This window comes from Cygnus olor, chromosome 27 (genome assembly GCF_009769625.2).
Source record: "Cygnus olor isolate bCygOlo1 chromosome 27, bCygOlo1.pri.v2, whole genome shotgun sequence".
Taxonomy (NCBI): domain Eukaryota; kingdom Metazoa; phylum Chordata; class Aves; order Anseriformes; family Anatidae; genus Cygnus; species Cygnus olor.
The window spans coordinates 4,999,639-5,024,091 of NC_049195.1; the positions used below are offsets into that span (position 1 = coordinate 4,999,639).

The window sequence follows — 24,453 nt, forward strand, 5'->3', positions numbered from 1 at the left end:
GTGTATGTGTGCGCGTGTAGGGGTGTGTGAGTGTGTGTGCGTGCACAGGGCTGTGTACGTGCAGGTGTGGGTGTGCACATGTACAGGGGTGTGCACAGGGGTGTGCATGTGTCTGCGTGCAGGGGTGTGAGCGTGTGCACACCTGGGTGTGCACGGGGGTGGGTGTATGTACAGATTTGTGTGTGTGTGTGTGTGTACAGGGGTGCGCATGTGCCTGCAGGTACCCATCTGTGTACAGGGGTGTGCACGTGTGTGTGTGTACAGGCACGTGTGCGCACAGGTCACATCTGTCCACACGTCTGTGTACCGGTGTGTGCTGTGCTGCCCTCCCACCACCACCTCTGCCACCCCTGCTGCCAGGAGAGGCTGAGCCCCCCCCCCCCCTCCTCCTCCTCCCCCCCCCGCCCACGGGTGCAGACCCCCCACCTACGCCCCCAGCCCACCGCCCACCCCGTCACCCCCCCAGCGCCAGGGGCTCACCCCTCCATCCCAGCCCCCCCCCCCCCCCCCCGGCATTCCCCTGTGCCCCCCGGCTGCACCCACGGCCCCCTGCCCGCACCCAGGGGGACGGGCGCTGGGGACCCCCCCCCGCACCACCCCACTGCTGGGGGTGGGCACGGCACGGTGGGGGCAGTCGGTGTGGAAAGGGGCTGCGGGGGGCTGCGGGGGGCTGCGACCACAGCGGGGTCCATCAGCGATAAGAGGCGCGGGCACAGGACGCGCAATCACCGCGCTGCCGATGAGGCCGGGCGCACGCGGACACGCAGCAGATTGCACCCGGGGGGTGGTGGGCGAAGGGGGGGTGGGGGGAGGCAGGGGGAGGCAGGCGTGCCGGGGGGGGGGGGGGAACGGGGCTCAGCCCGCTTCCCAAAACCGGGTGTGGGTTAACCCGGGTGCGCTTAACGTGGGGCAGCGGGTGGGTGGGGTGGGACCCCCGGTGTCCCCTCCAGCAGCAAAGGCAGAGCCGGGGGGCTCCCAGCACAGCCCCCGGGGGGCTCCAAGCTCTGGCTGGGTCACCCCATTACTGTCTCCTGGCCCGCTTTGAGGTTACCCGAAAAGCACGGACGTCCCTCCGAAAACAATCTCGCAGGAGAATTCCCGTTTCCAGCGCCCGGAGCGGATTTAATGCAGGCCACGCGATGCGCTTCACGAGGGGCACCAAACCGCCGCCCCCCCCCAAAGCTCGCTGCAGCTGAACGCGGGCCCCATTTTCTTGGTTAATTCAGAATAATGACGTGCTTGCAGCCCCAAAGCCGAGCACGAAGCTCCCCGGGCACTTTGTCTTGCAGGAGCCCCGTTGCCCACCCCAGCCCTGTCCCCCCCCTATTTCCCCGGGTACCCCACGGCCACCGGGACCGGACTCCCCGGGGCTGGGCGCACAGACCTTGGGGCGGCACCGGCGGAGATCCCGGGCGCGCGGGGCGGGGGGGGGGGAGCTGTGCCGGGGGTGACACCTCGCCTCCACCACGGGGAAGGATCAGTCCCCGCGTGGACGGGATGGGATGAGCCTCAGTGACCCCACGGCAGCGCATCGGTGGGGAAACCTCTGGCGGACGCAGCGACGGGTGGGAGCGCGGGGGCGGCCGGGGCGCGGGCCCTCAGAGCACGACGCTGGCGGCCGCGCAGTTGTTGGCGGGGAGGATGCGGTGCTCGCAGGCGAACATCTTCCTGAGCTCGCCGCGGAAGCGGTCGTGCAGCCAGGCGTAGAGGAAGGGGTTGCAGCAGGAGGAGCTCATGGCGAACCAGTGGCACAGCAGCTGGATGAGCAGGAAGTAGTGCTTGTCGATGAGGCTGATGTCGATGTCCCGGATGACGTTGAAGACGTGGATGGGCAGCCAGCAGACCCCGAAGGCCGCCACCACCAGCACGATGAGGCGGAAGATCTTCCTCTTCCTCAGGCGGTCGAACTCGGCCTGGCTCTGCGTGGGGTGCCCGGGCACCACGCGGTTCCTCAGCTTCACCGAGATGCACAGGTAGGAGAGGGAGACGGCGGAGAGCGGCAGGATGTAGGTGAGGATCAGGGTGCTGTAGGCGTAGGCCAGGCGCTGCGCCTCCTTCTCCATCCAGAACTCCTCGCAGATGGCGAAGCCCTGCTGCCGGAACTCCACGTGGTAGGTGTGCGCCACCGCCGGGGCCACCAGCGCGCAGGACAGCAGCCAGATGCCCCCCACCACGTAGACGCAGCTGGTGACCGAGATGCGCTTCTTCAGGGGGTGCACGGTGGCGTAGTACCTGCGGGGAGAGGGGGGGAGCCCCCCACCACCCGTGGGATGGGGCTGGATGGGGCCGGGGGTGGCAGCGTCCCCCTGCCCCGCCAAGGGTCGCTCGTGTGGTTTTGGGGAGCAGGGCTCAGCACCCCAGCACCCCTCCCACAGAGTGTCTCTGGCTGCAGGGCTGCAGGCGGCGCCAAGCAAATAACCCCCCCCCAATTAATCCCCTACTTCCCCCTCCCCTGCGTGCCCCCCACTCCTCTCCCTACGGCCGTGACCGAGCACCTGCATTCGGGGAGCTCCCCACTCACTGCACTCAGCAGCAGTAATGGGATTTCACAGCTCCCTCGCTCTGCCCTTGGTAGCAGCCCCGCATCTCCGAGTCCTGGCGGTGCTGAGACCGAACCCCTCAGCTGGATGCAGCGCTGAGCACCGGGGACACAGCGCTGAGCACCAGGGCTGCGCCCCATGGGAGCTCAGCAGAGCCCAGCGGAGCTGCGGCAAAGCCGAGCCACAGCCGGAGGGCTTGGGCCGAAACCATCGTTTGGTGTAAATCCCAAGGCTGTTGTATGAACGGGGTGAGGGCGGTGTGATTTCGTGGGTGCCTGTTTAGTGGGAAAAACAGCGGTGAATTGGTCTTCTCACCCCAAAAAAACAGCTTTGTTGAAGCGTAAAAGAACAGTGCAAACACCCCTGGCCGCTTACCACCACCACCAAGGGAAGCCTAGCTCACAAACACTCAAAGTTTTCTCAGCTATTCTAGCGGAATCTGCCCTGCTTTCGCCTTCCCCACTTCAGTCCCTTCTCGCCCTCCAGCCAGGAGCAGGGGAACCCTCCCGAAGGGCTCCGAGCCTCTCCTGGTGCTGCCGCTCTGGGCTCTGCCTGCCTCGCTCCGTCCCTGCAGGGCCTGAGGCTGCTTTTATGGCACGACGTATCTATGGAAACTCCGGTTTTCTAAAACAGCCCCCCTGCCACGTCCTGCCCATGGCCATTGCAGGAGGCACAAGCACTCTCCATCCAGCTGCCAGGCCGCGAGGTAATCTTGATGCAAATTTACACAGCGTAGTACGAAAACCCGGGAGAAAAACCACGGCGGGGGAGGCAGGAGGCTCGCGTTTCCAAACCGAGGCACCCCAGGGAAGGCAGCGTCCAGCCAGAGCCTGCAGCAGGGGCAGGGTTTGTCCAGACAGAGCCCCCTGGATGCCAACCCCCAGGAAAGGTGTGCGTGGTCTGGTAAACCGTGCCCACCGCCTGATGCGGACCAGCGGAGGAGCTGGAACGTCCCCAGCAGAGTTGATACCACAAGTGTGAACGCACCAAACTTCAGCAGGCTGCTGCGGGACCTGCCAGAGCCCGGCCCCCCCCCCCCCCCCACCGCCCCCTGCGCCCACCTCACCTGTCCACCGCGATGGCCGTGAGCGTGAAGACGGAGACGTAGACGGTCATGGGCTGCATCAGGAACACGAAGTAGCACAAAAACTTCCCGAAGACCCAGCCCTGGGGGTTGAAGGCGTAGGCCAGGGTGAAGGGCACGCAGGTGGCGCACATCAGCATGTCCGAGAAGGCCAGGTTCCCGATGAAGAAGTTGGTGACGTTGTGCATCTTCTTGGACTTGCAGATGACGTAGAGGAGCAGGTAGTTGCCGAAGATGCCGACGAGGACGACGAGGGCGTAGCAGGGGATGATGAGGGGCTTGAAGGACTGGATGAGCTGCACCCCGGTGAATTGCGCGCTGGCGTTGGGGCGGTTCTGCAGGACGAGCTCGTAGGCGGTGGCGTTGGCACCGTCCCCGCTGGGCTCCATGGCCCCTTCGACCCTAACCAGCTCCCTGGGACGTCCTGGCCCCCCAAAAGCCGGCGGTCGCAGGGTTCAGGTGGCCGTGGGGCGCATCCTGCTTCTCGTCACGGCTGTGCCACCCCGCAGGATCCTGCCCCACGCCACGGTGGGAGCCGGGGGGCTCCCCGGGGTGGTGGCTCCTCGCTGCAGCTCCCTGGGAAGGGAAATGGGAAACGAGGGTCAGAAAAGAGGCGACGCTGGCAAACAGCCCCCTAGGAGAGGCAGCACGGGGTTAAACAGCGCCCACGGCTCTGTGGAGAGAAGGGAAAGGGGGAAAAGCAGCAGGTCTGGCCCCGAGAAGGAGGCACTCACCTGCAGCCGGCTCAGCAGCAGCCCTGCAGACGGAGCGTCGCGGCGAGCCTGCCTCTCCTGCGCCCAGCCGCTGCGCAGGGGCAGCTCCTGGCAGAAGCAAAGCGAAGCGGCAGGCGAGCCAGAAAGTCGCTCCTAACGTCTCTGGAAATCACAGAGGACGTTAATGGGTAACTGAATAAGGATGCTCTGCTACTTTCGCACTGACTAAAGCCTCGTGCGCCTGCACTCCGCGGTCAGCCCCTAACGAGATTAGCCGCGCTCTCCTGCGAGGTCGGCGCTGGCAGCAGCCCGGCCGCCTTCCCTTTCTGCTGCGATTCCGGCGGCTCCACCGAGGTGTTCCCACAGCCCTGCCGAGAGCAGCGCCTCGCTTTCATTTCATCAGCTGCGAAGAAGGGGCAGGGGGCGAGGAGGAAACTCGAGGCAAAAATCCGGGGCAAAAAGCAGAGCGGTGGCAGGCAGAGCCCAGGAGGAGCGGGTCCCGGTGCGCCCCAGGCACAGCCCTGCCTCCCGCACGCGTCGCCTCCCTCCCCTGCTGCCCACTGAATCATCTCCGAACGCGCTGCAGGCAAACTTTAATTTCCTGAGCTATTTCCATGTATTATCTCCCACTCTCACAGCGCAGGACTCGTAGCCGTGTTCCTTTCTCTCTGTACCAGCCCTTGTTTTACTCCTGAGCCCTTGCGTGCCGAACTTCCCCAAGGCAAACCCCACTGCAGGTTTTGAGTCTCCGGTGGAAACGAATGGAGAATTGCAGCCAGCCTCAGAGCTTTGTAGTGCCGCTCAGAAGCCCCCCGCAAGCTCGGCAGCCCGAATTTGCATTAATTGTGGGTTTAGATCAGCTCCTGTGCGCCCTGCCTGCTTCGCCCCGCGCCTTGGTAGGGCACCCCGCCACGAAGGACGCATCTGGAGACGGAACAACAGGCAGCCCTGCTCCCTGCACCGGTGGCAATGCCTCACGCCGCGGGCTCCTCTGCTGTTTTGGGGCACCACGAGCTGTTCCCATCAGTTTTAGAGCAGCTTTTACCCCAAACGGAGCAGCTTCTGCATTAAAATTTCACTCGTACTGTCCCGTTCCCTGCCAGAAGTACTGTCCCTCATTCTCCACAGAAAGTCTTTAACCCCCCAGCACTCGGAACATAAGATCCTGGTTTTGTATCACGGGCTGGCATTAATTTAATAAAAATTAAGTGTCTGTCTTGGGCATTAATGGTACAGAGAGCTGGGGGCTGCCTCTTCGTGCCAGACCTGTCCCTGGTGCCCAGGGGACGTGGGGGCAGCGCACACGGAGCCGGTTTTGGGGCAGGCCAGGTGGAGCCCTGCGGGCCACGTCCTGCACCGGAGGGGCAGGGAGGCGTGCAGCCCAGCGCCCGCGTGCGCTGTTTGCTCGTGGATTGTTCCCATGACATTGAGAGCCGTCTGTTAATTACCTGGCAGTTGCCATGGTTATGCCAAAGCCCTCCACGAGATGCTGCCGTGCAGGATGCGGCGAGCGCTCCGCAGCCGCGGGGAGGGGGGTGAAGGCAGCGCCCAAGCACAGCCCCCCCCCCCCGGTGCGGAGAGGCTGCGAGCGCCCAGGGACCCACACAGCATTCACAGACGGGGCTGTCGGGGCTGTCCCGCGGAGCTGGGGTCAGAAGGGCTCGTGGTTTGCATGGGGTCGTGGTTTGCATGGGGCGACGGCTCCGTCCCCGCGCACCCGCACCCAGCGAGCTCCGTGAGTTGGCCCCTGCAAGGTGCTGCATCACCCCTGGCATGCCCTTCACCGACCCGCCTCTCCTGCCAGCACACAACGGGGGAAATTTTCACCTTTTAATTGACTCCTCAAAGCAGCAAGGACGTCACTCGCGCTGGGCTGGGGAACTAAACCCAGGGCTGGGAGTTTGCACGGGGCAGCTGAGGGCTGGCATGGGCAGCATCGCCGCGGGGTGCAGGACGCCAGGAGAGGAGCAGCTGGGTGCTGCTGTCCCCAGGGCTCCCACGGCTCTTTTGGGAGGCTCCTGGCTCGAGCGTGGGCAGCTCGGCCAGCACCACCTCAGCTGCTTGTGCACTTCACCGCCGGGCACTTCCCTGACAAGCACGGGGCTTTGGAGAGGCCACTGTGCAAATTCAGCGGCACCGACCTGAGTCCACTTTGTGTTTCTTTTCTGCCTGGATTTCTTTATATGGCTTAATCTGCACCCAGCGAGATGCCTTAATGCAGCCGCTGGATCACACCGCGCGGCTGGCGTTCAGCAAGACTTCCAATTAACGATGCATTTAATTCCTGCCTGAGGAATCAGGAGCCACGAATTCACCAGGGCTGCTGACGCGGGGGCTCGCTGGGACAGCAAGGGGCTGCTGGCCGGGCAGGATCAGTCCCACCACAGCCTCCCTTGGCCCCCACCCAGCGCCAGGATCCCAGAGCCCCAACTGAGTTGGTAAATGCAAGCACGGGGACACAAAAGTGGCACTGTTACAGGGGGAGATGAGAGTGGACGTGCAAAGCTTTGTCCCCAGCGCTTGCTGCTGCCTCAGCCGGCACCCAGCCCAGCAGAGCGCACACTTGGGCACTCGAAGAAAGGTGGTGGCTGGAGGAGAGCAGAGGCCGCGCTGTCCGGTGCCACTTTGCCTTCAGTTCGCACTAAATCCCCCCCCCCCAGGCTGCTCACAAAGGACAGCGGAGCTCAGCCACAGCCGCCTGCTGGTGACGCTGCCCTGCCGGAGCCACCCACGGGGCACAGCCCCATGCCACGGCGCTGTGCCAGACGCAGCCACGCGATGCTGAGCCCAGCAGGATGGGTTCGTACGTCCGGCCCGCTCCTGCTGAACCCAGCGGGGCGCCCACACCGTGCCCCTGCTCCCTTCCCACCCCCCCCAGAAGGTTCAGGGCTCCCCTTCCGAGACAAATCCCCTGCCGGCTAACATCACACACGTGATGGATTGGGGCAATTTTCCTCCATGAGGGGCTTTAATTGAATTATTTCAGCAGCTGCTGGTTCTGAGCAGCCTTTGGCTGCGTTCCCCTGGGCTGCTGCGCAGACGGCAGCGTGCTGCTGCTGGGTTCAGCTGAGCAGGCACCCGTCAGAGCGATGCCCCTTGGAGGGAGGGGGGCGAGAGCAGCCCCCAGGGCAGCGTGGGGAGGTGGGGGTGACCCCAGCCCGTCCCCCTGGGGCTGCTCATGGGGACACCCCAGCACCAGGGGTCAGTGGCGTGACGTCCCAGTGGTAGCATGCTTGGTGTAAGTGTTGCTGAGATGAGGCTGGGAGCAGGCAGTGGTGGCAGGGAAGGCAGGACAAGAGCAGCAGGAGGCTGGTGTGGGCACCCTGGAGCACAGCCCAGCCTAGCCCCAGGATATTTGCACTTTCCCGTAGCTATTGCACTAAAATATTGGTGGGAGGAGTGGTAGGAAGGGGGAGCATTTCTCAGAACACGTTACGAACGGAGCGGGCAGGGAGAGGAGGAAAGGGCGGTATGCAAAGCAGAGGCAGTTTGTATCCCTGGACAAGGACCCAGCCTGGTCAGTGCCAGGCACCTGCAGCTCCCGGCACAGAACAGCCCTGCCATGGCCCTGCCATCAGCCAGCGGCACTCCCAGGATGCAGAAATCCTCCCCAGACTGTGGCTACTCCCCGTCCTGCGCTGCTCTGGCATCGTCCTCATCGCCTGCATCTTCCTCTGCGAGCTCTTCCTCGCGGGCTTCGTACCTGTGGTCATCCTCCACTAGGAAAAGGAGACGCGCTGCTGCATGGGGGGGAGCTGCCTCTAAAGCCCCCGCGGGACCAAGAGAGCGCCCCCGGTGCCACCCCGGCCCCGCTCCCCATGCAGGACTCACAGGTGACGTGCTGCCCGCTCAGATAGACCGGCCCAGCTCCACACTCCAGCACGAAGGTGACCGGAGGGACAAACTCCAGGCCTTTGAGGCTGATCTGCAAAAAAAACAGAGCTCGGAGCACCCCCAGCCCATCCCCAGCACAGGGCAAACCCTGCAACAGCCACAGGACGGGGGCTCCTCTGCCCCATCTCGTTCGGGCAGAGCAGAGGGGTTTGCAGGCACAGCCAAAAAAGCCCCCAGCACTGCCTGGAGACCCCTGTGCAGCCCCAACGCCGAGGCCGGGTGGTTCCCAGGGGAGCCTCCCCCCCCCCGCCGCCCTGCCCTTACCATGGGGAGCACCGAGCCGCGCAGCGACGCGATGGGCACCGGCTTGCAGCCTCCATACATGTTCTTCGACTCCACGGCCACCACGTGCAGCTCGTCCCTGGCGCCAGCCCCCAGGGAGACCTGCGGAGCCCGGCAGAGCCCCGTGGCACGCGGAGCCCGGCCGTGGGCCAGCGCAGCCGAGCGGGCTCCAAGCCGTGCCGCGCGCCTTACCGTCCTCAGCAGGACCAGGTGCTCCAGGCAGTCATCGTCCTCCTGCAGCACGCAGCGCCGCGTGCCCGTGCCCAGCTCGCAGCCTGCAGACACACAGCCTCGTCCCTGCACGCAGGAGCTGCTCCCCCAGCAAGCCCCAGGTGTGGGGAAAGCAAAGGGGGGTGCCCCCGGGTGTCCCCACGGTGTCCCCACAGGGCTGGCACGCCCCTGGGCCATGGGGTGTCCCTGTGCCATGGGGAACCCTCAGCCCCCCCAGGGGTTTCTGCAGCAAGGGGAGTGCGGGTGGCCGCGGTGCAGAGGGAAATTGCCCTCAAAGGGAGCAGAGCAGCCGGGATTGAGAGGTGGGGGGAAACCAAGGAAGGGGGAAGCTGGGGCGGGGGCTGCCGCTGCTCACCCCAGAGGGCGGTGACCGGCCTCTCCTCCGACAGCGACCTGGAGACGAGAGAAGAGCTGCTCATCCTCCGCGGCTGGTCCAGCACCAGGAGCTGGCTCCTGTGAAATAAAGAAGGGAGAAAACAGTGAAACAGAGAAACCAGTCTGCAGCAGCGACACGTGGAAGAAATGTGGCTTAGGAGCGCTTAGAGCAAACTCCCAAGCCCCCAGACCCCAGGCAGCTCGCAGCAGCACAGTTTGCCTTCTGCAAGAGGTGAAGGCAGCTGGACCAGCACCCCCTTGGCTAGGGGAGCAGGGCTAAGTGAAGAATAAAACCACCCAGCTGCTTGGGCATCCCCTGGGGAAAGGAAGAGCCAGTGAGGTGCCTGCACAGACAAAACCAGCTCCGAGGACCAGCAGCCTCCCCACGGGGTGCTCGGTGCGCCCCCAGCGCGGAGCGGCTCCCGCTGACCAGAGCGGCCCCTTGCCCAAGCCTCCAGCACTGGGAGCACCCCGCAGCCTCGACTTGCGCCCTGCAGCCTCGATTTTCACCCAGCGCCAAGCATTTCCTTAGGGTCAACGTTTGAAGCAGCAGCACAACCCAGAGGTCTCAGAGGGAGCTGCCCCTGCCCCACACAGCAGCACCCGCAGGGGACAGCAGGACACGGCCCTTCCTCCAGCAGCAAGCCCAAGCGGCCGCTGCCTGCTGCAAATAAAGAGAAGGGGACCCGGCAGAGGGGCGGTTTGGGAATGCGGCCCAGGTGCTTGGCAGCTCTCCCCAGGTGCCATCAATGCGCCCCCCAGAGCTCCGGGGGCTGCTGGAGCGGGGGCGCTGCCCCGGTGCTGCCCCATCCCTCCCAGCACTGCCCCTGTGCTCTGCCTCTCCCCAGCCCAGCCCCTCCCAAATTATCTGTACGAATTCCCAGATGATGGTGGGATGGGGGTGGCTATTCTCTGGCTGCTTTTCCAGGCTGACACCCCCCCGGGAGGGGGCACAAAGCCCCCGGTGGGAGCACAACCACTACAGAGGCTGTGCCCGGCCCCATCCCTCTGCTTGTCACAGACCCGAAGGCACCACGGAGGGGTTTCCAAGATTTATTTCACACAGCGGGTGGGGGGAAACAAGGCAGAAAAACCTCACAGTCACCACGACGCGTTTACAGCTGACTGCCCGGCGTTACGGCGGGCGGGGTGGCGCAGGCACAGACACCTAGAGGTGCCCTCTGCGCACACCCTGCGTGGGTGCTGCCACCTCCTGCCGCCCTCCTGGCCACGCACAGCGGCTTTAAAACAAGAGCACAGCACCACTGCCCTCGCCCCCAGCACCTGCAACAACCACGGCGTGACCCCCCCCCTCCTGCAGGGCTCCCCATCCCTGCCCAGCCCCGGCTGCTCTCGGCCATGCTCCGGTCACCCCCGGGGTTTCGGGGTGCGTAGCACGGCCCCGCGGCGTTCACACCTCCACCGCTGGGTGGGAAGTAGCAGAAACACCCCGGCTGTGTCCTGAGGGTGGCAGCGGCTCTGCGCGTTGCTGGTGGAAGCCGCACGGCGGTCTCGGTGTGGCAAAGGGGCGCTGCTCCTGCAGGCTTCACCCAACGCCCCCCTCCCGACCCCAACCCCGCAAACCTGGAGATCCACCCAGAATAAACACGACATCGGACGAGAGCACAGTTCACGTGTTTTGCCCGGTGTCCCCAAGCCCGGAGATCCCCTCGCTCCCTGTGTTCCCCAGCTGACGGCGTCGCTGCAGCTCCCAGCATCGCGGCAGCCCCGGGAAGTTCACAGCCGCGGCGGGGGCAGGACCCGGTGAGGATCACGGACGGGTCTCATTTGCAGGGCACCCTTCTTCCCTTGGCTGCGGGGCTGCCCCCACACGGCCGGGAAGTCAGGGTCCTGCGGGGGAGCAGAGCTGCTGGCCACCACGTCCCAGCACCAGCCACGTCGGGGGGCACGCGGGCAGCTTCCCCCAGTCCCTGGCGGCCGTGCTGCTGTGGGGAGCCTCAGCGCAGGAGGCTCGGGAGCTTTTCCCTGCTGGCTTCAGCCCTCCGGCATCAGAGGAGCCCAGTGCACTCCCCGAGTGGGAGCCCCCTTCCTCTCCGGGGGTCCTTCCAGCGCCGCCACCCCCCGTGCTGCTCCTCCGTCCCCACGCAGCGTCCCCGTCGCGGCGCCCGGCCCTGCAGGGAGACAGCAGGAGATGGCGGGGTGTGGGGCGCACCCCTCACAGCACCCCCATCCCGTGGGGCTCACAACCCAACCCCCCCAAAGGGAAGCGCGCAAAGAGGGGGTCCTGCCCTGAAGCCAGCCCCAAAGCGCAGTCCCTACGCAGCCAGCACCGCCGAGCCCGCTGCTCCGAGGGGGGTTAAAGCACCCCGGACGGTCAGCAGATGCCTGCGTCAGGCTCACGTGCCCCAAGTGGCACATGCCTGTGGGCCAGCCAAGGGCCGCGCTCCCCCAGGGAAGGGGACGGCCAAGCTGGTCAGAGGAGACTGCTGCAGGGACGAGGGGCGGCCACGTCCACGCCTGGGGGGCCCCCACGGCACGGCTGCCCCCCGGGAAGGCAAAGCGCACTTACTGTCCTGCCTCCTCTGCTCGGCTGCCGGTCACACCGAAGGACCTGCTGGCGTCTCTCTGCCGGTAAACCTTCAACGGGAGAGCACAGTGCGTGAAGAGCCCCGACCTTCCCCAGGAGCTGCTGCCCCGGGGTCCGCAGGGTCTGATCCTTTCCTGAAACGCACCCCCCGAAATCCTCCCCACAGCTCCTCCCACACCCCCCCGGCAGCGGCGCTGCCAGCAGCCTCCCTGCCCTCAAGTGTCAGGAGCGGTTTCTGGCCGAAGGAAGCCAGCTGAAATCCCCCGTACTGAAAAATATTCACATTTTGTAACACTAATAAAAAGCTCGGGGGAAAACCACGCCGTATTTCGCAGGAGGAGGGGTAGGCTGTGTGCTACCGCAGGCAGGGCAGAGCCCGGCACGGGCCGCTGGCTGCAGGGACAGGGGTGACCGGATGAATTCCCGTCCCAAACTGCAGCCACCAGGGGACAAAGGGACACACAGAGCCCAGACCGGCAGCTGGAGACCCCCCCTTGCCCGCCCTGCCACAGGGGGGCTCCCTGAAAGAAATCGGGAGTGGGGGGAGACGGGACAAAATCCCAGGGTTTGGGACACTCCTGCCTGGCTGACTTTCTTTCTTATTTACAGCCAGCGCTGTCTCTGAGAGAATGAATTATTCTGGTGGCGGGGGCACTCCCCAAGACGGGACAAGGCGGGACAGGGCGGGGGGGCACCGAGGACCCCAGTTTTGCTGCCCAGCGGAGGGGCTGGGGCTTAGGGAACCCTAAAAGCAGAGAGCAGCGGTTCTCAGCCCGCACCCAGCCCCCCCAGGACCTCCTGCTCCCCCGCACCGTGCCCATCAGACCGCTCTCCCGTGGGACCGCCGCCCCCCCCATGCCGCCCCCCCGCAGCACACGCAGCTACTCACTCGTCCAGCCGCTCACACAGCGTGCTCTGCATGCCCTGCAGCCAGCACTCGCCCAGGGGCCACTGCTGGTGGGCGCTGCCGTGGGACGGGGCCGTCTCCTCCGTCCTGCCGGCACCCCGAGCCTCGCCGTCCTCCCCGCGCCGCAGGGGGGCTGCCTTGCTGTGCCCCAAGGGGCCCCCCCGGGGGCTGAAGGCGCAGGGGCAGTGCTGCGGGTCCTGTGAGACGGCGTGGAGCCGGCGGTCGGCGCGGCGCGGGCAGCACAGCAGCTTGCGGAAGGCGCTCCTGAAGTCGGGGCTGCGGCAGTAGATGATGGGGTTGAAGGCTGAGTTCACGTAGCCCAGCCAGTTGAGGAAGAGGAAGAGCTGATCCGGCACCAGCGGCCGGCAGAAGACCTTGATGATGTTGGCCACGAAGAAGGGCAGCCAGCAGAGCGTGAAGGTGCCCATGATGATGCCCAGGGTCTTGAGCGCCTTGTGCTCCTTGATGGCCAGCAGGCGGGAGGGTCGCCTCCGCCGGCCGCCCCTGGAGCCGGGGCTGGGGGGCTCCTGCAGGAACCTCACCTTGTCCTTGCCGATGAGCTGCACGTGCCGCGTGGCCACGGCGAAGACGCGGACGTAGACGAAGATCATGACGAGGAGGGGCACGTAGAAGGAGATGGTGGAGGAGATGATGGCGTAGGTCATGTTGGTGACAAAATCGCAGCAGCGCGGGTCGTCGTAGCAGCGCACCGCCTGCTCGTCGGCGCCGTCCCGCCACCAGTGGTTCATGATGGGCAGGAAGGAGATGAAGGCGGAGATGGCCCACACCAGGCACACCACGGCCCGCGCCCTGCCCTTGGTCACCAGCGCCTCGTACTGCAGCGGCGACGTGATGGCGAGGTAGCGATCCACGGCGATGGCGCACAGCGTCTCGATGCTGGCCGTCACGCACAGCACGTCCAGCGAGGTCCACAGCTCGCACACCACCGTGCCGTAGGGCCAGTGGCCGCTCAGCAGGATGGTGGCCCCCGGCGGCACCACCAGCAAGCCCATGATGAGGTCGGCGCAGGCCAGCGAGGTGATGAAGACGTTGGTCATGGTCTGCAGCCGCGGCGTCTTGGCGATGGCCACGATCACCAGCAGGTTCCCGGCCACGATCACCAGCACGGTGAGGCTCAGGGCGGCCCCCACCGCCCACTGCCGGCTCAGGCTGGCGGCGCCGCTGCAGTTGGGGCCGGGGCCCGGGGCTGCCGCCCCCCAGGCGCTGCCGTTGCCGACGGGGAGCGGGCTCATCGCCGCCGGGCCGCGCCGGGCAGGGCCGGGCAGGGCCGGGCAGGGCCGGGCAGGGCGCGCCGCGCTCCCGCTGCCGCTGCTCCGCGCTCCCGAGCCGGGCGCGCCCCGTCGGGGGGTCGGGGGGTCGGGCTCGGGGCCGGGCTCGGGGCCGGGCTCGGGGCCGGGCTCGGGGCCGGCGCGGGGCTGGGGGCTCCCCGCACCGCACCGGCCGTCGGGGCTGCACCCGCGCCGGGCTCCCCTCGGCGGCGCTCCCGGGGCCGCCGCTCGGGGAGGAGCCTTTAAAGGCTCGGGGCGGCCCCGGGCTCCCGCAGCGCTCCCGGGATCAACGGACGGGGAGCGGGAGCCGGCCCCGCCTCCCCGCCGCCCCCCGGCCCCGCACCGCGCCCCCGGCCCCTCGCCGTGCGCCCCCCGGGCGGGGCGGGCTGGCCCCGGTGCGGCACCGGCCCCCGGCGCGGAGGGGCGGCCGAGCGGCTGCAGGGGGGCGGCAAAGCGCCGGCCCCGCTCCAAAGGAGGCCACCCGCGGCCGCTTTTTCACCCCCAAGTGAATGCCACGACCCCCTCCCCGGCTGAGGACGGAGACCCCCGCTGCTCCCCTCCTGCCCTTGGGTGGGTGCCGGTGTTTGGAGGCCCCCGAACGCTTCCTCCCCCGGGACACGTCGGGCCGGAAGGCACCGGGCTGCCCCAGTGCCCCAGAGCTCGAGCAGCCGTGGCCCCATCGCTGTCCCCAGCCCTGCTCCTCCTGAAGGCCCCTGGGCAGGCTCCAGGGCGGGTAATTTTTTCACTATCAGCTGTTTATACAGATACTGGGACTTCTAAGACAGGCGCTCTCCAAATACGGCATTTGAAGTTTCAGCCAAATGGGGGAATGTTGACAAAGACGAAAAAAATGTGTAAAAAATTATCCAGTTGGCATTTCTGCCCATTCATGAGCTAGCAAAACAGAGACCGCTTTTTACGAGCTTGATCTTTACAAGACTGTTTTGGTTTTTCAAAGCGGTCAGATGAGTGCTTGATGCAACCCCTCTCAGCTCCCAGCTCTTACATTAATTGCTGGCTCGGGCCGAGTCTTGAGCGTATTTGCTCCAGGGAGGATCGTCACTTTGCTTCAATGGGCACGGCGTGAACAAAACGTGCACACGTCTGAGTCTGCAGTGTCACTGCACCCGCAGCCCCGGTGCATCTTGGTGCACGGAGCCACAGCTCGATTGTGCCCGAAGAAAAGTAAAGCAGGGGTATTGCGGGAAGGCCAAGGGTAACAAAACGAGGGTGTTGGGCTCTGGAGGGGCTCTTGGCAGGACAAAGCCTGGGCGTTTTACATCAAACCCTCCTGCCGATGGCCCTTGGTGGCACCCTCAGACCACCTCCACGTTGCCGTGCCCTGCGGGGAGCACTCCCGCCGTGCTCAGAGGCAGGAATGGTGAGACACTGCCCACAGCGAGACAAACGGCCGGCCTTCCTCCGGGGTGCATCCAGAGCCCTGCTCCTGGAGCCCTCTCTCTGGCACCGAACCGAGATCCTTCCTCTCTCCCCCCCACAGCCAGGGCCCGGAGCCCTCCCTTCCAGCCAGATGACTTTAATGGGGAGAGGAAGGGAGAGTCCCAGTCCTTTTATTGCGGCAGGGGAAGTAACGCGGTTCTGTATCTTTGCCCCAGTTTTCCAGCTGGGAAAGCTGAAGCAGAGGCGCTGGGTCCTGCACGGAGCCACACAACGTCCATCCTCCTGCTCCAGCCACGGGCCTTGCCCTGAGCCCTCGAGGTGCCGGGGATGAGGCTGCACCCCCAGCCCGGGGAGATGTCCCCACTCCCCCAGGGCAGCATTCGGCTCATGGCAGCAGGCAGGAACACCCCTGAAGCGTTGTGAAGAGCCTGAAGCAGCTGGAAACGCCTCCTGTGAGGCTCTTTGTCGCCTTCTCCTCCTGCCTCGTTTTGCTCCCCCTTCCCTGCCGCCCTCCCTCCCAGCCCAGCAGCCTGGGAGCCACCCCGGGACGTGTCCCCATCGCCTGCCCCATGCCAGCACCACCTGAGCAGCCACGGACAAACTCCACTGCCCCAGGAAAGAGAAGGCAGGAGCCCAGCCCAGCCCCACAGACCCTGCAGGGAGCGCTGGCCAATGGGTCAGGCGGCTGTTTAGAAAACTCTGGGAAAATATGTTTATGCCATGGATCAGAGCCACTCCTTTGGCTGTTGCTACAGAATAAACAATGGGCATTTAAAAATACATCTTTATATATAGAGGCAGGATGGATTAGAGAAGATCCCTACTGGGGGAGAGCTGGGGTACGAGAGGAGGACGCAGAGCAGCGCAGCTCCTTGCTCCCGGAGCTCCAGCACCCGTGGGTGCTTGGAGAGAGGGAACAGACGTCGGAGCTGGCCTCAGGCAGCAGCCCAGGGGCTCAGCATCTGCCCGGGAGCCAGAGGGGTGAGGTGGCTCAGAAAGCAGCAGCTGTGGACCTCTTCCTCTAGGGCGCTTGGCAGCTCCCGGAGGATGCCTCATCGTGGGGCGTTTCTCATTTCCAACAGCCCAGCACTGCAGCAAGGTGCCTGCACGGCCCCAGATCCCCCACAAAAAAAAAAAAAAGGAGGCCCGCACCCTCCCACCACACGCAGGGCAAGGAGAGCCTTGGTTTGTCCGCCTGGCAGTGCTGAGCCTGCGTTAGGTGTAAATCTCCCTCGCCTGATCCGCACAGAGTTTCAGCACGCTGTCACTCCTGCCTCAGCGGGTGCAAAGTCCCTGCACATTTAATCCCTGCCCCAAAGCCTTATCCGCCCCGAGCAGGCTGCACGCACACCGCCCTCATCAGGTGTTTAAGGCCCCCACATAGGGCTCAGGTCCTGTTAATCCCCCGTGCCCGGTGAGCGGATGAGGTGTTATTACAGCTATCAGATCCCTGCCCCGGGTATTAAGCACAGTTTTGATCCTCTCCCCGCCACGTTCAATTCCTAGTCACATCTGTGAGCTCACCGGGGCTGGCAGGGCCCCAAGACAACAGGCAGGAGGACAGGGGGACCAGGCAGAGATGGGCAAACGCCGGCTTCTCCTCCCGGCGTCATTAAACACAGCACAGCCAAGCCTTGCCAAGACTGAGTCAGGCTGCTGCCACACTAGGATAAAACAAAGCCTTTTTATAGCTGGGAGCTCTCGCTGTCCCCCAGCACCCTGTTTGCATACTTACCATTACAGAAAGGGTGATAAACCCAGCGTGACTCTGGCAGCACTGCCTCTCACTGCGCTCCAGGCTGGGCAGCGCTGCCAGCTCCCCGGCCCCACCGGGGGGAAAAAACAGCAGGACCCTGCACGGAGCTGAGCAGAGGGAGACCCCGCTGCACCCGGCGGGATGCAACCCTCTGCATCTTGCTTCCTCTGAATCTGTGCCATGGGCACAGCACCACAGACTCAGCCCCTCGCTGCTGGGGGGAAAAGAGCTCTCCAAGCAGCCACTCACCTCGCTCAGGGACGTGGCACCGCCTCGCTCCTGCATGGCCCAGCCCGAGCAGCCACTGAAGCTCTCAGAGCCCCAAAACTTGGTTTACCTGCACGGACCCTAGGGAAGCACCGGGTAGGTGCAGTGCCCTGAGAGTTGCTGGTACAAAGCACGTAAATGCTGCCAGCCCAGACCCCCCGTGCCCACATCCACATCAGAACAAGCCCTGCCTGGACCCCCACTGCCCCCACGGTGCTGCAGGGAGCCCACCCTGGTGGGGCACAAAGCAAGTCACCAGCCCCCACAAGGACACCCAGCACCCCCACCCAGTACCCCCAGAGCACTGCCTAGTCCCCATCCCCTTTTATTCCCCCCTCCCTAATCCCCAAATGCCTAGCAGCTGGGGTGGGACCCTGGCTCATCCTTGTCCCCCACCCCGTGGCTGGTGGGATGAGGAGGTCCTGGCTGTGGGAAAACCCTCTGTGCGTTCCCAGGGCCGTGCACACTGAAGCAGGAGCTGCTCGAGGCGCGGGGTTTTGCCCCAAATCCTCCTGGTGCAGCGTGGGGAGGGGGCCCTGGGGTTCGGTGGGTGGGCAGGGGGCCAGGGCGAAGGCACGGCTCTGCAGCGGGTCCTGCTCTGCCTTTAATGTCTGCTAATCGGTCTGGGGCACCGCGCGCCGGGACCTCGGGAATAGTTCCCATATCGGATTCACAAATCTTGCTTTGAAGTTGTTTGGGATTATCTGTCATCGTGTTTCCTTGTCAGCACATAAACACGCCGTGATGGAGCTTTAACCCGCTGGGTACTGCCTGTCCCGGGAGGCCGGAGGAAGCTCGCCATAAACTGCGGGCTCCCCACCAGCCCCCCTCCTGCGGGGCTCCGGGGGCCGTGGCTCTGCGTCTGCCGGGGCCAGGCACAGGAAGCGAAGCGTTCCCTGCACCAGGACAATAAAAAATAACAAAAAAGTGCTGTTGACTTCCGTGCAAGCCACCGATTTTAGGGTTCGGGTTGTCGAGCCGTGCTCAATACCCACCCGTCCCTGCAGCGGGACGCACGCCATGGCCATGCCCCTGCCCTTCGCGCCCGTCCCATCGCTGCGGGGCGAGGAGATGCTTCGCGCTCTGCGCCTGGGGCAGCTTCGAGCTTTGGTGCTCGCAGTGACCCTGAGCTGCCCCCGTCCTGCCCCTGGCAGCGCTCGGGGGCGATCCCGGCCCCAGGGGCCATATCTTGGCCCCGGGCAAAGCCGTCGGCCACGGGTGAGGGTCGGTCCCGAAGCCTGGGAGCTCCCACGTTTTGGGCAGGCGAGCGGCGACCTCGCACGCTCACATCCTGCTGCCGAGCGAAGCTCCTGGGAGCACCGCAGGGAGAAGGATGAACGATGCGCAGCGTGGCACGGGGAGCTCGGAGCCCGCTGCTGGCTGCCCGCACAGGGCCGAGGTCCCCATCGTGCTGCTCGCCGGCCCCTTCCCACAGCCAGCTGCCCATGTCCGTGCAGCCCCCGGGGCCGTGCAGGGCCCCCGAGACCCCCGCTCACCAGGGAGGCTCCGGGAGCCTCGGGGCCGCCCCTGCCCCGCAGCCCGCGCACGGCTGCGGCTCTGCCCAGGCTGCGGCCGCCCTGTGAGAATCAGGGAAAGGGGCACCCGGGGCCTGAAACCCAGCCAGTGTCAAAGGCTGCGCTAAAGCAATCCCAGGTCCTTCTCCTGCCCCCCAAGTCCCTGCGCAATTACGTCTCTGCATTGAAAAAAAAAAAAAAAAGGAAGGAAGACCGAAGGTAATAAAGCTGTTTTCTTTCCCATGTCGCTGCAGGGAAGTCCCAAAGTGGCAAGGAGAGAAATGCCCGCTGGGTTTACAGCACCTTGCAGCAGGGCTCGGGTCTGACATTCCCGTCTTGCCCCCAGCTGTGGGAGAGGGAGTTCTCCCCCTCAGCCCCCCCCAAAAAGGCACAGAAAACAGCAAAACCTCATCACAGCCCTATTGCTGCTGCAAAGGGGACAAAAAGGCCGGGAGCCCCCCAGCCCCTGCAGGTGAGGGGCCGGGGCACAAAGCCCTGAGCTGCTCTGGGGCCAGGCACGGAACAGGGGAGCAAATGGAAGGACTTCCAGGACGTTTCCACCTCCCAGGGCCAAGGGGATTCGCCTGCTTTTGCCTCGTCTGCGGAGGTTTTAGGGACATGTTCACGAGTGATCCTCCCTCACGCCGTTAACTGGTTTTCCAGCAGCTATTGCTAAAGAAAAACAGAGGCAGGGGGGAAGGAGGGACAAGTTTGCAATAACACTGACACAAATTTCACAAAAAAAAATGTGGAAACCTCTGAAAAAAAAATAAATGTCAGCGACAAAAATAACATCTGAAAGCAGTTGGGCTCCCCAGACAGAGGGGGGGGGGGGGAGAGGAGCATCCTGACGGCCGGCGGGGAGGAAAGGCTGCTCTGAGCGACGCGGGGCAGCGTCCCCGGGGCTTGGAGCGGGGCTGGGACAGATCCTGCTTCAGGGGGTGCGAGCGTCCCTGCTGCAAGACGCCGGCCAAGCCGCCACGTGCCGGCTCGCCTCCTGCCTTCGAGGGTCCCCCAGACCTTCAGGGGTCTCCTCCCGTGCAGACATCCCCGGCACCATCTCCATCCAGCCCCACGTCGCAGCCGGGGCATCCCCAGCGCCCCGCAGCCCCACCAGGCTCGTGGAATGGGAAACAACAACAACAACAACAACAGCAGCAGCAGCAGCAGGGACAACGACAGCAGCCACGTCAGACCCGCGGCTCCCATGTCACCACGGCTATTTTTAACCCGTGCACTCCTCCCGCTCCCCGCTTATTTCTCAGAAACTGCTGGAGGGAGGCAAATGGGGAAAAGGTCCACTCCCGAGGGCCGCGCCGCCGAGCTCGCGGCCGGGCGCCGGAGAGGGGCAGCTGCCCCCGAAGGACGCCCCGGCAGCGTGGGGGTCCGGGGGGGGTGCGGGCAGGGGGCTCGGGGATGCTGCAGCCGCTGGGCACGGCCCCGCGCACACCAGCGCCCGCCACCAGTTAAGCCCCGCTGTTTCTCTTGGCGTGCCAAGCAGCCTGGTGTTCTCGTCGGTACATATTTCACATCATCATTCCCAGAGCCCGGTTCTTGGGCGCTTATGCAATGAGCTCTCCACGTTTGTTTTTCAGGGGGTGCGGCGTGCCTGAGGCGGGAGGGAGGCGAGCGTGAATCAGGAGGTGCCGGACGGGGAGGTGCAGGGCAGCGAGGAAGAGGAGGAGGAGGCAGGAACCGAGCCAGCTCCCAAACTTTAACTTTCAGGGGAAGACAGGAATCGTGCTGGAAGCTCAGCCACAGCCCCCCGGGCCAGGGCTCCCTGAGCATCACCGTCCTTACGGCCCCGGCAGCCCCGGTGCCACGGGGCAGGCACAAAGGGTGCCGGGGGCGAGGTCCTGAGTGTGGGAGCAGTCTGGGGACCTCTCCCTGCACTGCGGTGGAGCGATGGCGTGGCTGGATGCAAAGGAAAGGTTTTGTAAGAGAGCTCAGCCCGCCAGCAAGGCATTCGGTTGCACCGAGGGAGGACCGAGCCCCCTCTGCAGCCGGGAGAAGCTCCACTGACTTTTTGTCTGGCCATCACATGCGCCTCCTGGCTCGCATCGGCCACCCGAACCACGAGCAAGGGCAGCAGCGGGAGCCTGGTGTTTTATTTCTGGGGAAATAAAGGGCAGCGGAGGTGCTGAGCGCCGTGCCCAGGCTCCCCCCTCTGAGCCCTGCCCTGCGGGGTGACCGAAGGGCTTGCGGGGCCGTCCCCACGCAGGACAGGGCTTGTACAAAACACCAGTGCCAGGCATTTGCCCGTGCCCCCCCCAGCCTGCAGGGACATCCCTGCCACCGCCGAACTGCCTCGGCAGCAGCAGAACCAAGCAGCGCGTCCCGGGGGTGCTGTGGGGGTGCTGAGCACCCTCTGCCAGCGCCTGCACCCACCCGGGGCACGGACCCAGGCCGGGGCTCCCCCCCCCCCGGCAGGGCGGCGGCGCTTCCATGCAGGATGGGGTTGTTTACCGGGGGCAACTTTATCTGCAGGAACAGCTCCTGGGCGGGCAGAGGGGATGTGGGCCGCTCGCTATCTGCGCCGGCATCGCAGGGGAATGTAAACACCGACGGGGAAATGGCACGGGGACATCCCTGCCGCCCGCGCTGCCGGGGGTCGCGGCGGGCACCAGGGGGGTTTGGGACCCCGGGGGAGGGGGTGTTGGGGACCCTCCGAGGACCGACTGTGCTCCCCCCGTTGGCAATAGCAGCAGCGAGGGGTCTGATCCGGCGCCAGCGCTCGGCCCCAGCGATGCTCTGCCTGGCCGGGGAGGGCTTCAGAGCCTCGCTGCCTGTTTACAGCCCCGGGGGAAGTTTATCCTCCCCGCGTTTATTTTCTTCCTGCTCCTTTCATCAGCAGCTGGTGGAAGTGCCCGGGGACGGGCAGGATCTGCCCCACGCCTGCACCCCCGGGGGTGCTCCCCGCATGCAGGGCAACCAGAAAGGCCGAGCAATTCATGGGTTATGGGACGAGTTTTCCAAGAGCCACGGGGGAGTTTTGCCCCGCTGGGAGCCTGCTGGAGGAGCAGGCGTTTCACAGATGCCCCCCCGGGTCGGCAAGGAGGGATTTGTGCCAGCGGGTCGGGGGCAAACAGGGGCTGCTGGGGAGGGGCGCTGCCACACAGCTCCCCCCGTTCCCGATTTAGAAGGCAGCGAGGTGATAACGTGCGTCACATGAGGATGATGAAGGGCTTTCCAGCCCGGGGAAAGAACAGATAAAGCGCCCTGGAGATGAACACGTTGGCACCAGCGGGCGCTGCCAACGCGAGCCCGCCGACAGCGGGGCCGGAAGCCTGCGAGGGGAGGGCAAAACCCCCCCACCAGGAGCACCCCCGGGACCTCCGTGGGGGGCTGGGGTCCCCACGCCCCCTCTTCACCCTGATCCGTGGCTTTGGGTGCCGGGCAGCGGGGCAGGCGCCCAGACGAGGTTGGGAACCGCAGCCCCGAGCCCCACCGCGGGCAGGATGTGCCCCGGCAGCCCGACCTCCCGCGGGCGCCCTGACCCCGTCCCCATTCTGTGGGAGCGGGAGGAGGAAACGGCCGAGGGCCTCGTTAAGCCGTGCCTGGGCGCCGCGCTGGGCTGGGGTCACGGCCGGTGTCACCCGGCACGGCCGGATGCGTTGGCTTCCTGCCCAGCGCCCGGTAATCGATTCAGCAGCCGCACTGGGGCAAAGGGGATGGGGTGGGGATGGGATGGGGATGGGGATGGGGATGGGATGGGGATGGGATGGGGATGGGATGGGGAGGGATGGGATGGGATGGGGATGGGATGGGGATGGGATGGGGATGTGGGATGGGGATGGGATGGGGATGGGATGGATGGGATGGGATGGGATGGGGATGGGATGGGGATGGGATGGGGATGGGGATGGGGATGGGATGGGGATGGGGATGGGATGGGGATGGGATGGGGATGGGGATGGGGATGGGATGGGGATGGGGATGGGGATGGGGATGGGATGGGGATGGGGATGGGATGGGGTGGGATGGGATGGGGATGGGGATGGGGATGGGGATGGGGATGGGATGGGGATGGGGATGGGATGGGGATGGGATGGGGATAGGGATGGGATGGGGATGGGATGGGGATGGGCATGGGGATGGGGATGGGGATGGGGATGGGGATGGGGATGGGATGGGGATGGGGATGGGGATGGGATGGGATGGGGATGGGGATTGGGATGGGGATGGGGATGGGATGGGATGGGATGGGATGGGGATGGGATGGGATGGGATGGGATGGGGATGGGGATGGGATGGGGGATGGGCTGGGGATGGCGATGGGGATGGGGATGGGAGGGATGGGGATGGGGATGGGGATGGGGATGGGGATGGGGATGGGATGGGATGGGGAGGGATGGGATGGGATGGGATGGGGGATGGGGATGGGGATGGGGATGGGGATGGGATGGGATGGGGATGGGATGGGGATGGGATGGGATGGGATGGGGATGGGGATGGGATGGGGATGGGGATGGGGATGGGGATGGGGATGGGATGGGATGGGATGGGATGGGGATGGGGATGGGAGGGATGGGATGGGGATGGGGATGGGATGGGGATGGGGATGGGGATGGGGATGGGATGGGGATGGGGATGGGGATGGGATGGGTGGGATGGGATGGGGATGGGGATGGGGATGGGATGGGATGGGGTGGGATGGGATGGGGATGGGGATGTGGATGGGATGGGGATGGGATGGGATGGGATGGGATGGGATGGGATGGGATGGGATGGGATGGGATGGATGGGGATGGGATGGGGTGGGATGGGATGGGATGGGGATGGGGATGGGGATGGGGATGGGGATGGGGATGGGGATGGGGATGGGGATGGGGATGGGGATGATGGGATGGGATGGGGATGGGATGGGATGGGATGGGATGGGATGGGGATGGGGATGGGATGGGATGGATGGGATGGGATGGGGATGGGATGGGATGGGGATGGGATGGGATGGGATGGGGATGGGATGGGGATGGGATGGGGATGGGATGGGGATGGGGATGGGGATGGGGATGGGGATGGGGATGGGATGGGATGGGATGGGATGGGATGGGATGGGTGGGGATGGGATGGGGATGGGATGGGATGGGGGGGATGGGGATGGGGATGGGATGGGCATGGGGATGGGGATGGGCAGCCCCCGCCGCCAGCTCAGCCTAGGCCAAGGGGTGGGCGCAGGCAGTGCCCTGGGCAGCGAGGCCGTGCTCGTAGCTTTCCCTGGGCCGTTTTCAGCCGCAGCCCCGGGCCGGCGGCAGCCGAGCTCCACCTGTCGGCCCCGGGGCGCTGCCAGGGCTCGGCCGGGCTGACCCCTGCGGGCCGCTGACAGCCGCGGCCCGGCACCGCCGCGGGGCCCCAAATGCCCCTTGGCGGAGGGACAACGGAACGCTGGTGTCACCGCCGGGACGGTGCCCTGGGGGCACTGGGGGCACTGGGGGCACTGGGGGACACTGGGAGCACTGGGGGCACTGGGGGCACTGGGGGCACTGGGGGCACTGGGGCACTGGGGGCACTGGGAGCACTGGGAGCACTGGGGGCACTGGGGGCACTGGGGGACACTGGGAGCACTGGGGGCACTGGGAGCACTGGGGGCACTGGGAGCACTGGGAGCACTGGGGCACTGGGGGCACTGGGAGCACTGGGGCACTGGGAGCC

The 24,453-nt window shown here is 65.6% G+C and overlaps 3 protein-coding genes across 5 annotated transcripts; all 3 read right to left on the reverse strand.

The window, feature by feature from the left end:
• Positions 1–1,107: 1,107 nt before the first annotated feature.
• Positions 1,108–6,927, reverse strand: LOC121060354 (prolactin-releasing peptide receptor-like). Of its 2 annotated transcripts, XM_040538064.1 has the most exons (4): positions 5,604–6,927; positions 4,359–4,499; positions 3,607–4,200; positions 1,108–2,232 (listed from the first exon to the last, which is right to left on the reverse strand). In XM_040538064.1, the coding sequence occupies exons 3-4, from the start codon at positions 4,011–4,013 to the stop codon at positions 1,599–1,601; spliced, it is 1,041 nt and encodes a 346-aa protein (XP_040393998.1). In that variant the 5' UTR covers positions 4,014–4,200; positions 4,359–4,499; positions 5,604–6,927; the 3' UTR covers positions 1,108–1,598. The 2 variants fall into 2 exon arrangements, with proteins under 2 accessions (XP_040393998.1, XP_040393997.1); XM_040538063.1 differs by lacking the exon at positions 5,604–6,927 and having other exon boundaries at positions 4,359–5,580.
• A 142-nt stretch (positions 6,928–7,069) lies between these two features.
• On the reverse strand, positions 7,070–9,725 carry LOC121060355 (nucleoplasmin-like). Its single transcript, XM_040538065.1, has 6 exons — positions 9,630–9,725; positions 9,100–9,197; positions 8,706–8,788; positions 8,496–8,615; positions 8,169–8,262; positions 7,070–8,056 (listed from the first exon to the last, which is right to left on the reverse strand). The coding sequence occupies exons 1-6, from the start codon at positions 9,641–9,643 to the stop codon at positions 7,959–7,961; spliced, it is 507 nt and encodes a 168-aa protein (XP_040393999.1). The 5' UTR covers positions 9,644–9,725; the 3' UTR covers positions 7,070–7,958.
• ADRB3 (adrenoceptor beta 3) lies at positions 9,099–13,827 on the reverse strand. 2 transcript variants are annotated; one of them, XM_040538062.1, is made up of 3 exons: positions 12,557–13,827; positions 11,650–11,717; positions 9,099–9,197 (listed from the first exon to the last, which is right to left on the reverse strand). In XM_040538062.1, the coding sequence occupies exons 1-2, from the start codon at positions 13,825–13,827 to the stop codon at positions 11,678–11,680; spliced, it is 1,311 nt and encodes a 436-aa protein (XP_040393996.1). In that variant the 3' UTR covers positions 9,099–9,197; positions 11,650–11,677. The 2 variants fall into 2 exon arrangements, with proteins under 2 accessions (XP_040393996.1, XP_040393995.1); XM_040538061.1 differs by lacking the exon at positions 9,099–9,197 and adding an exon at positions 10,466–11,251.
• Positions 13,828–24,453: the final 10,626 nt, after the last annotated feature.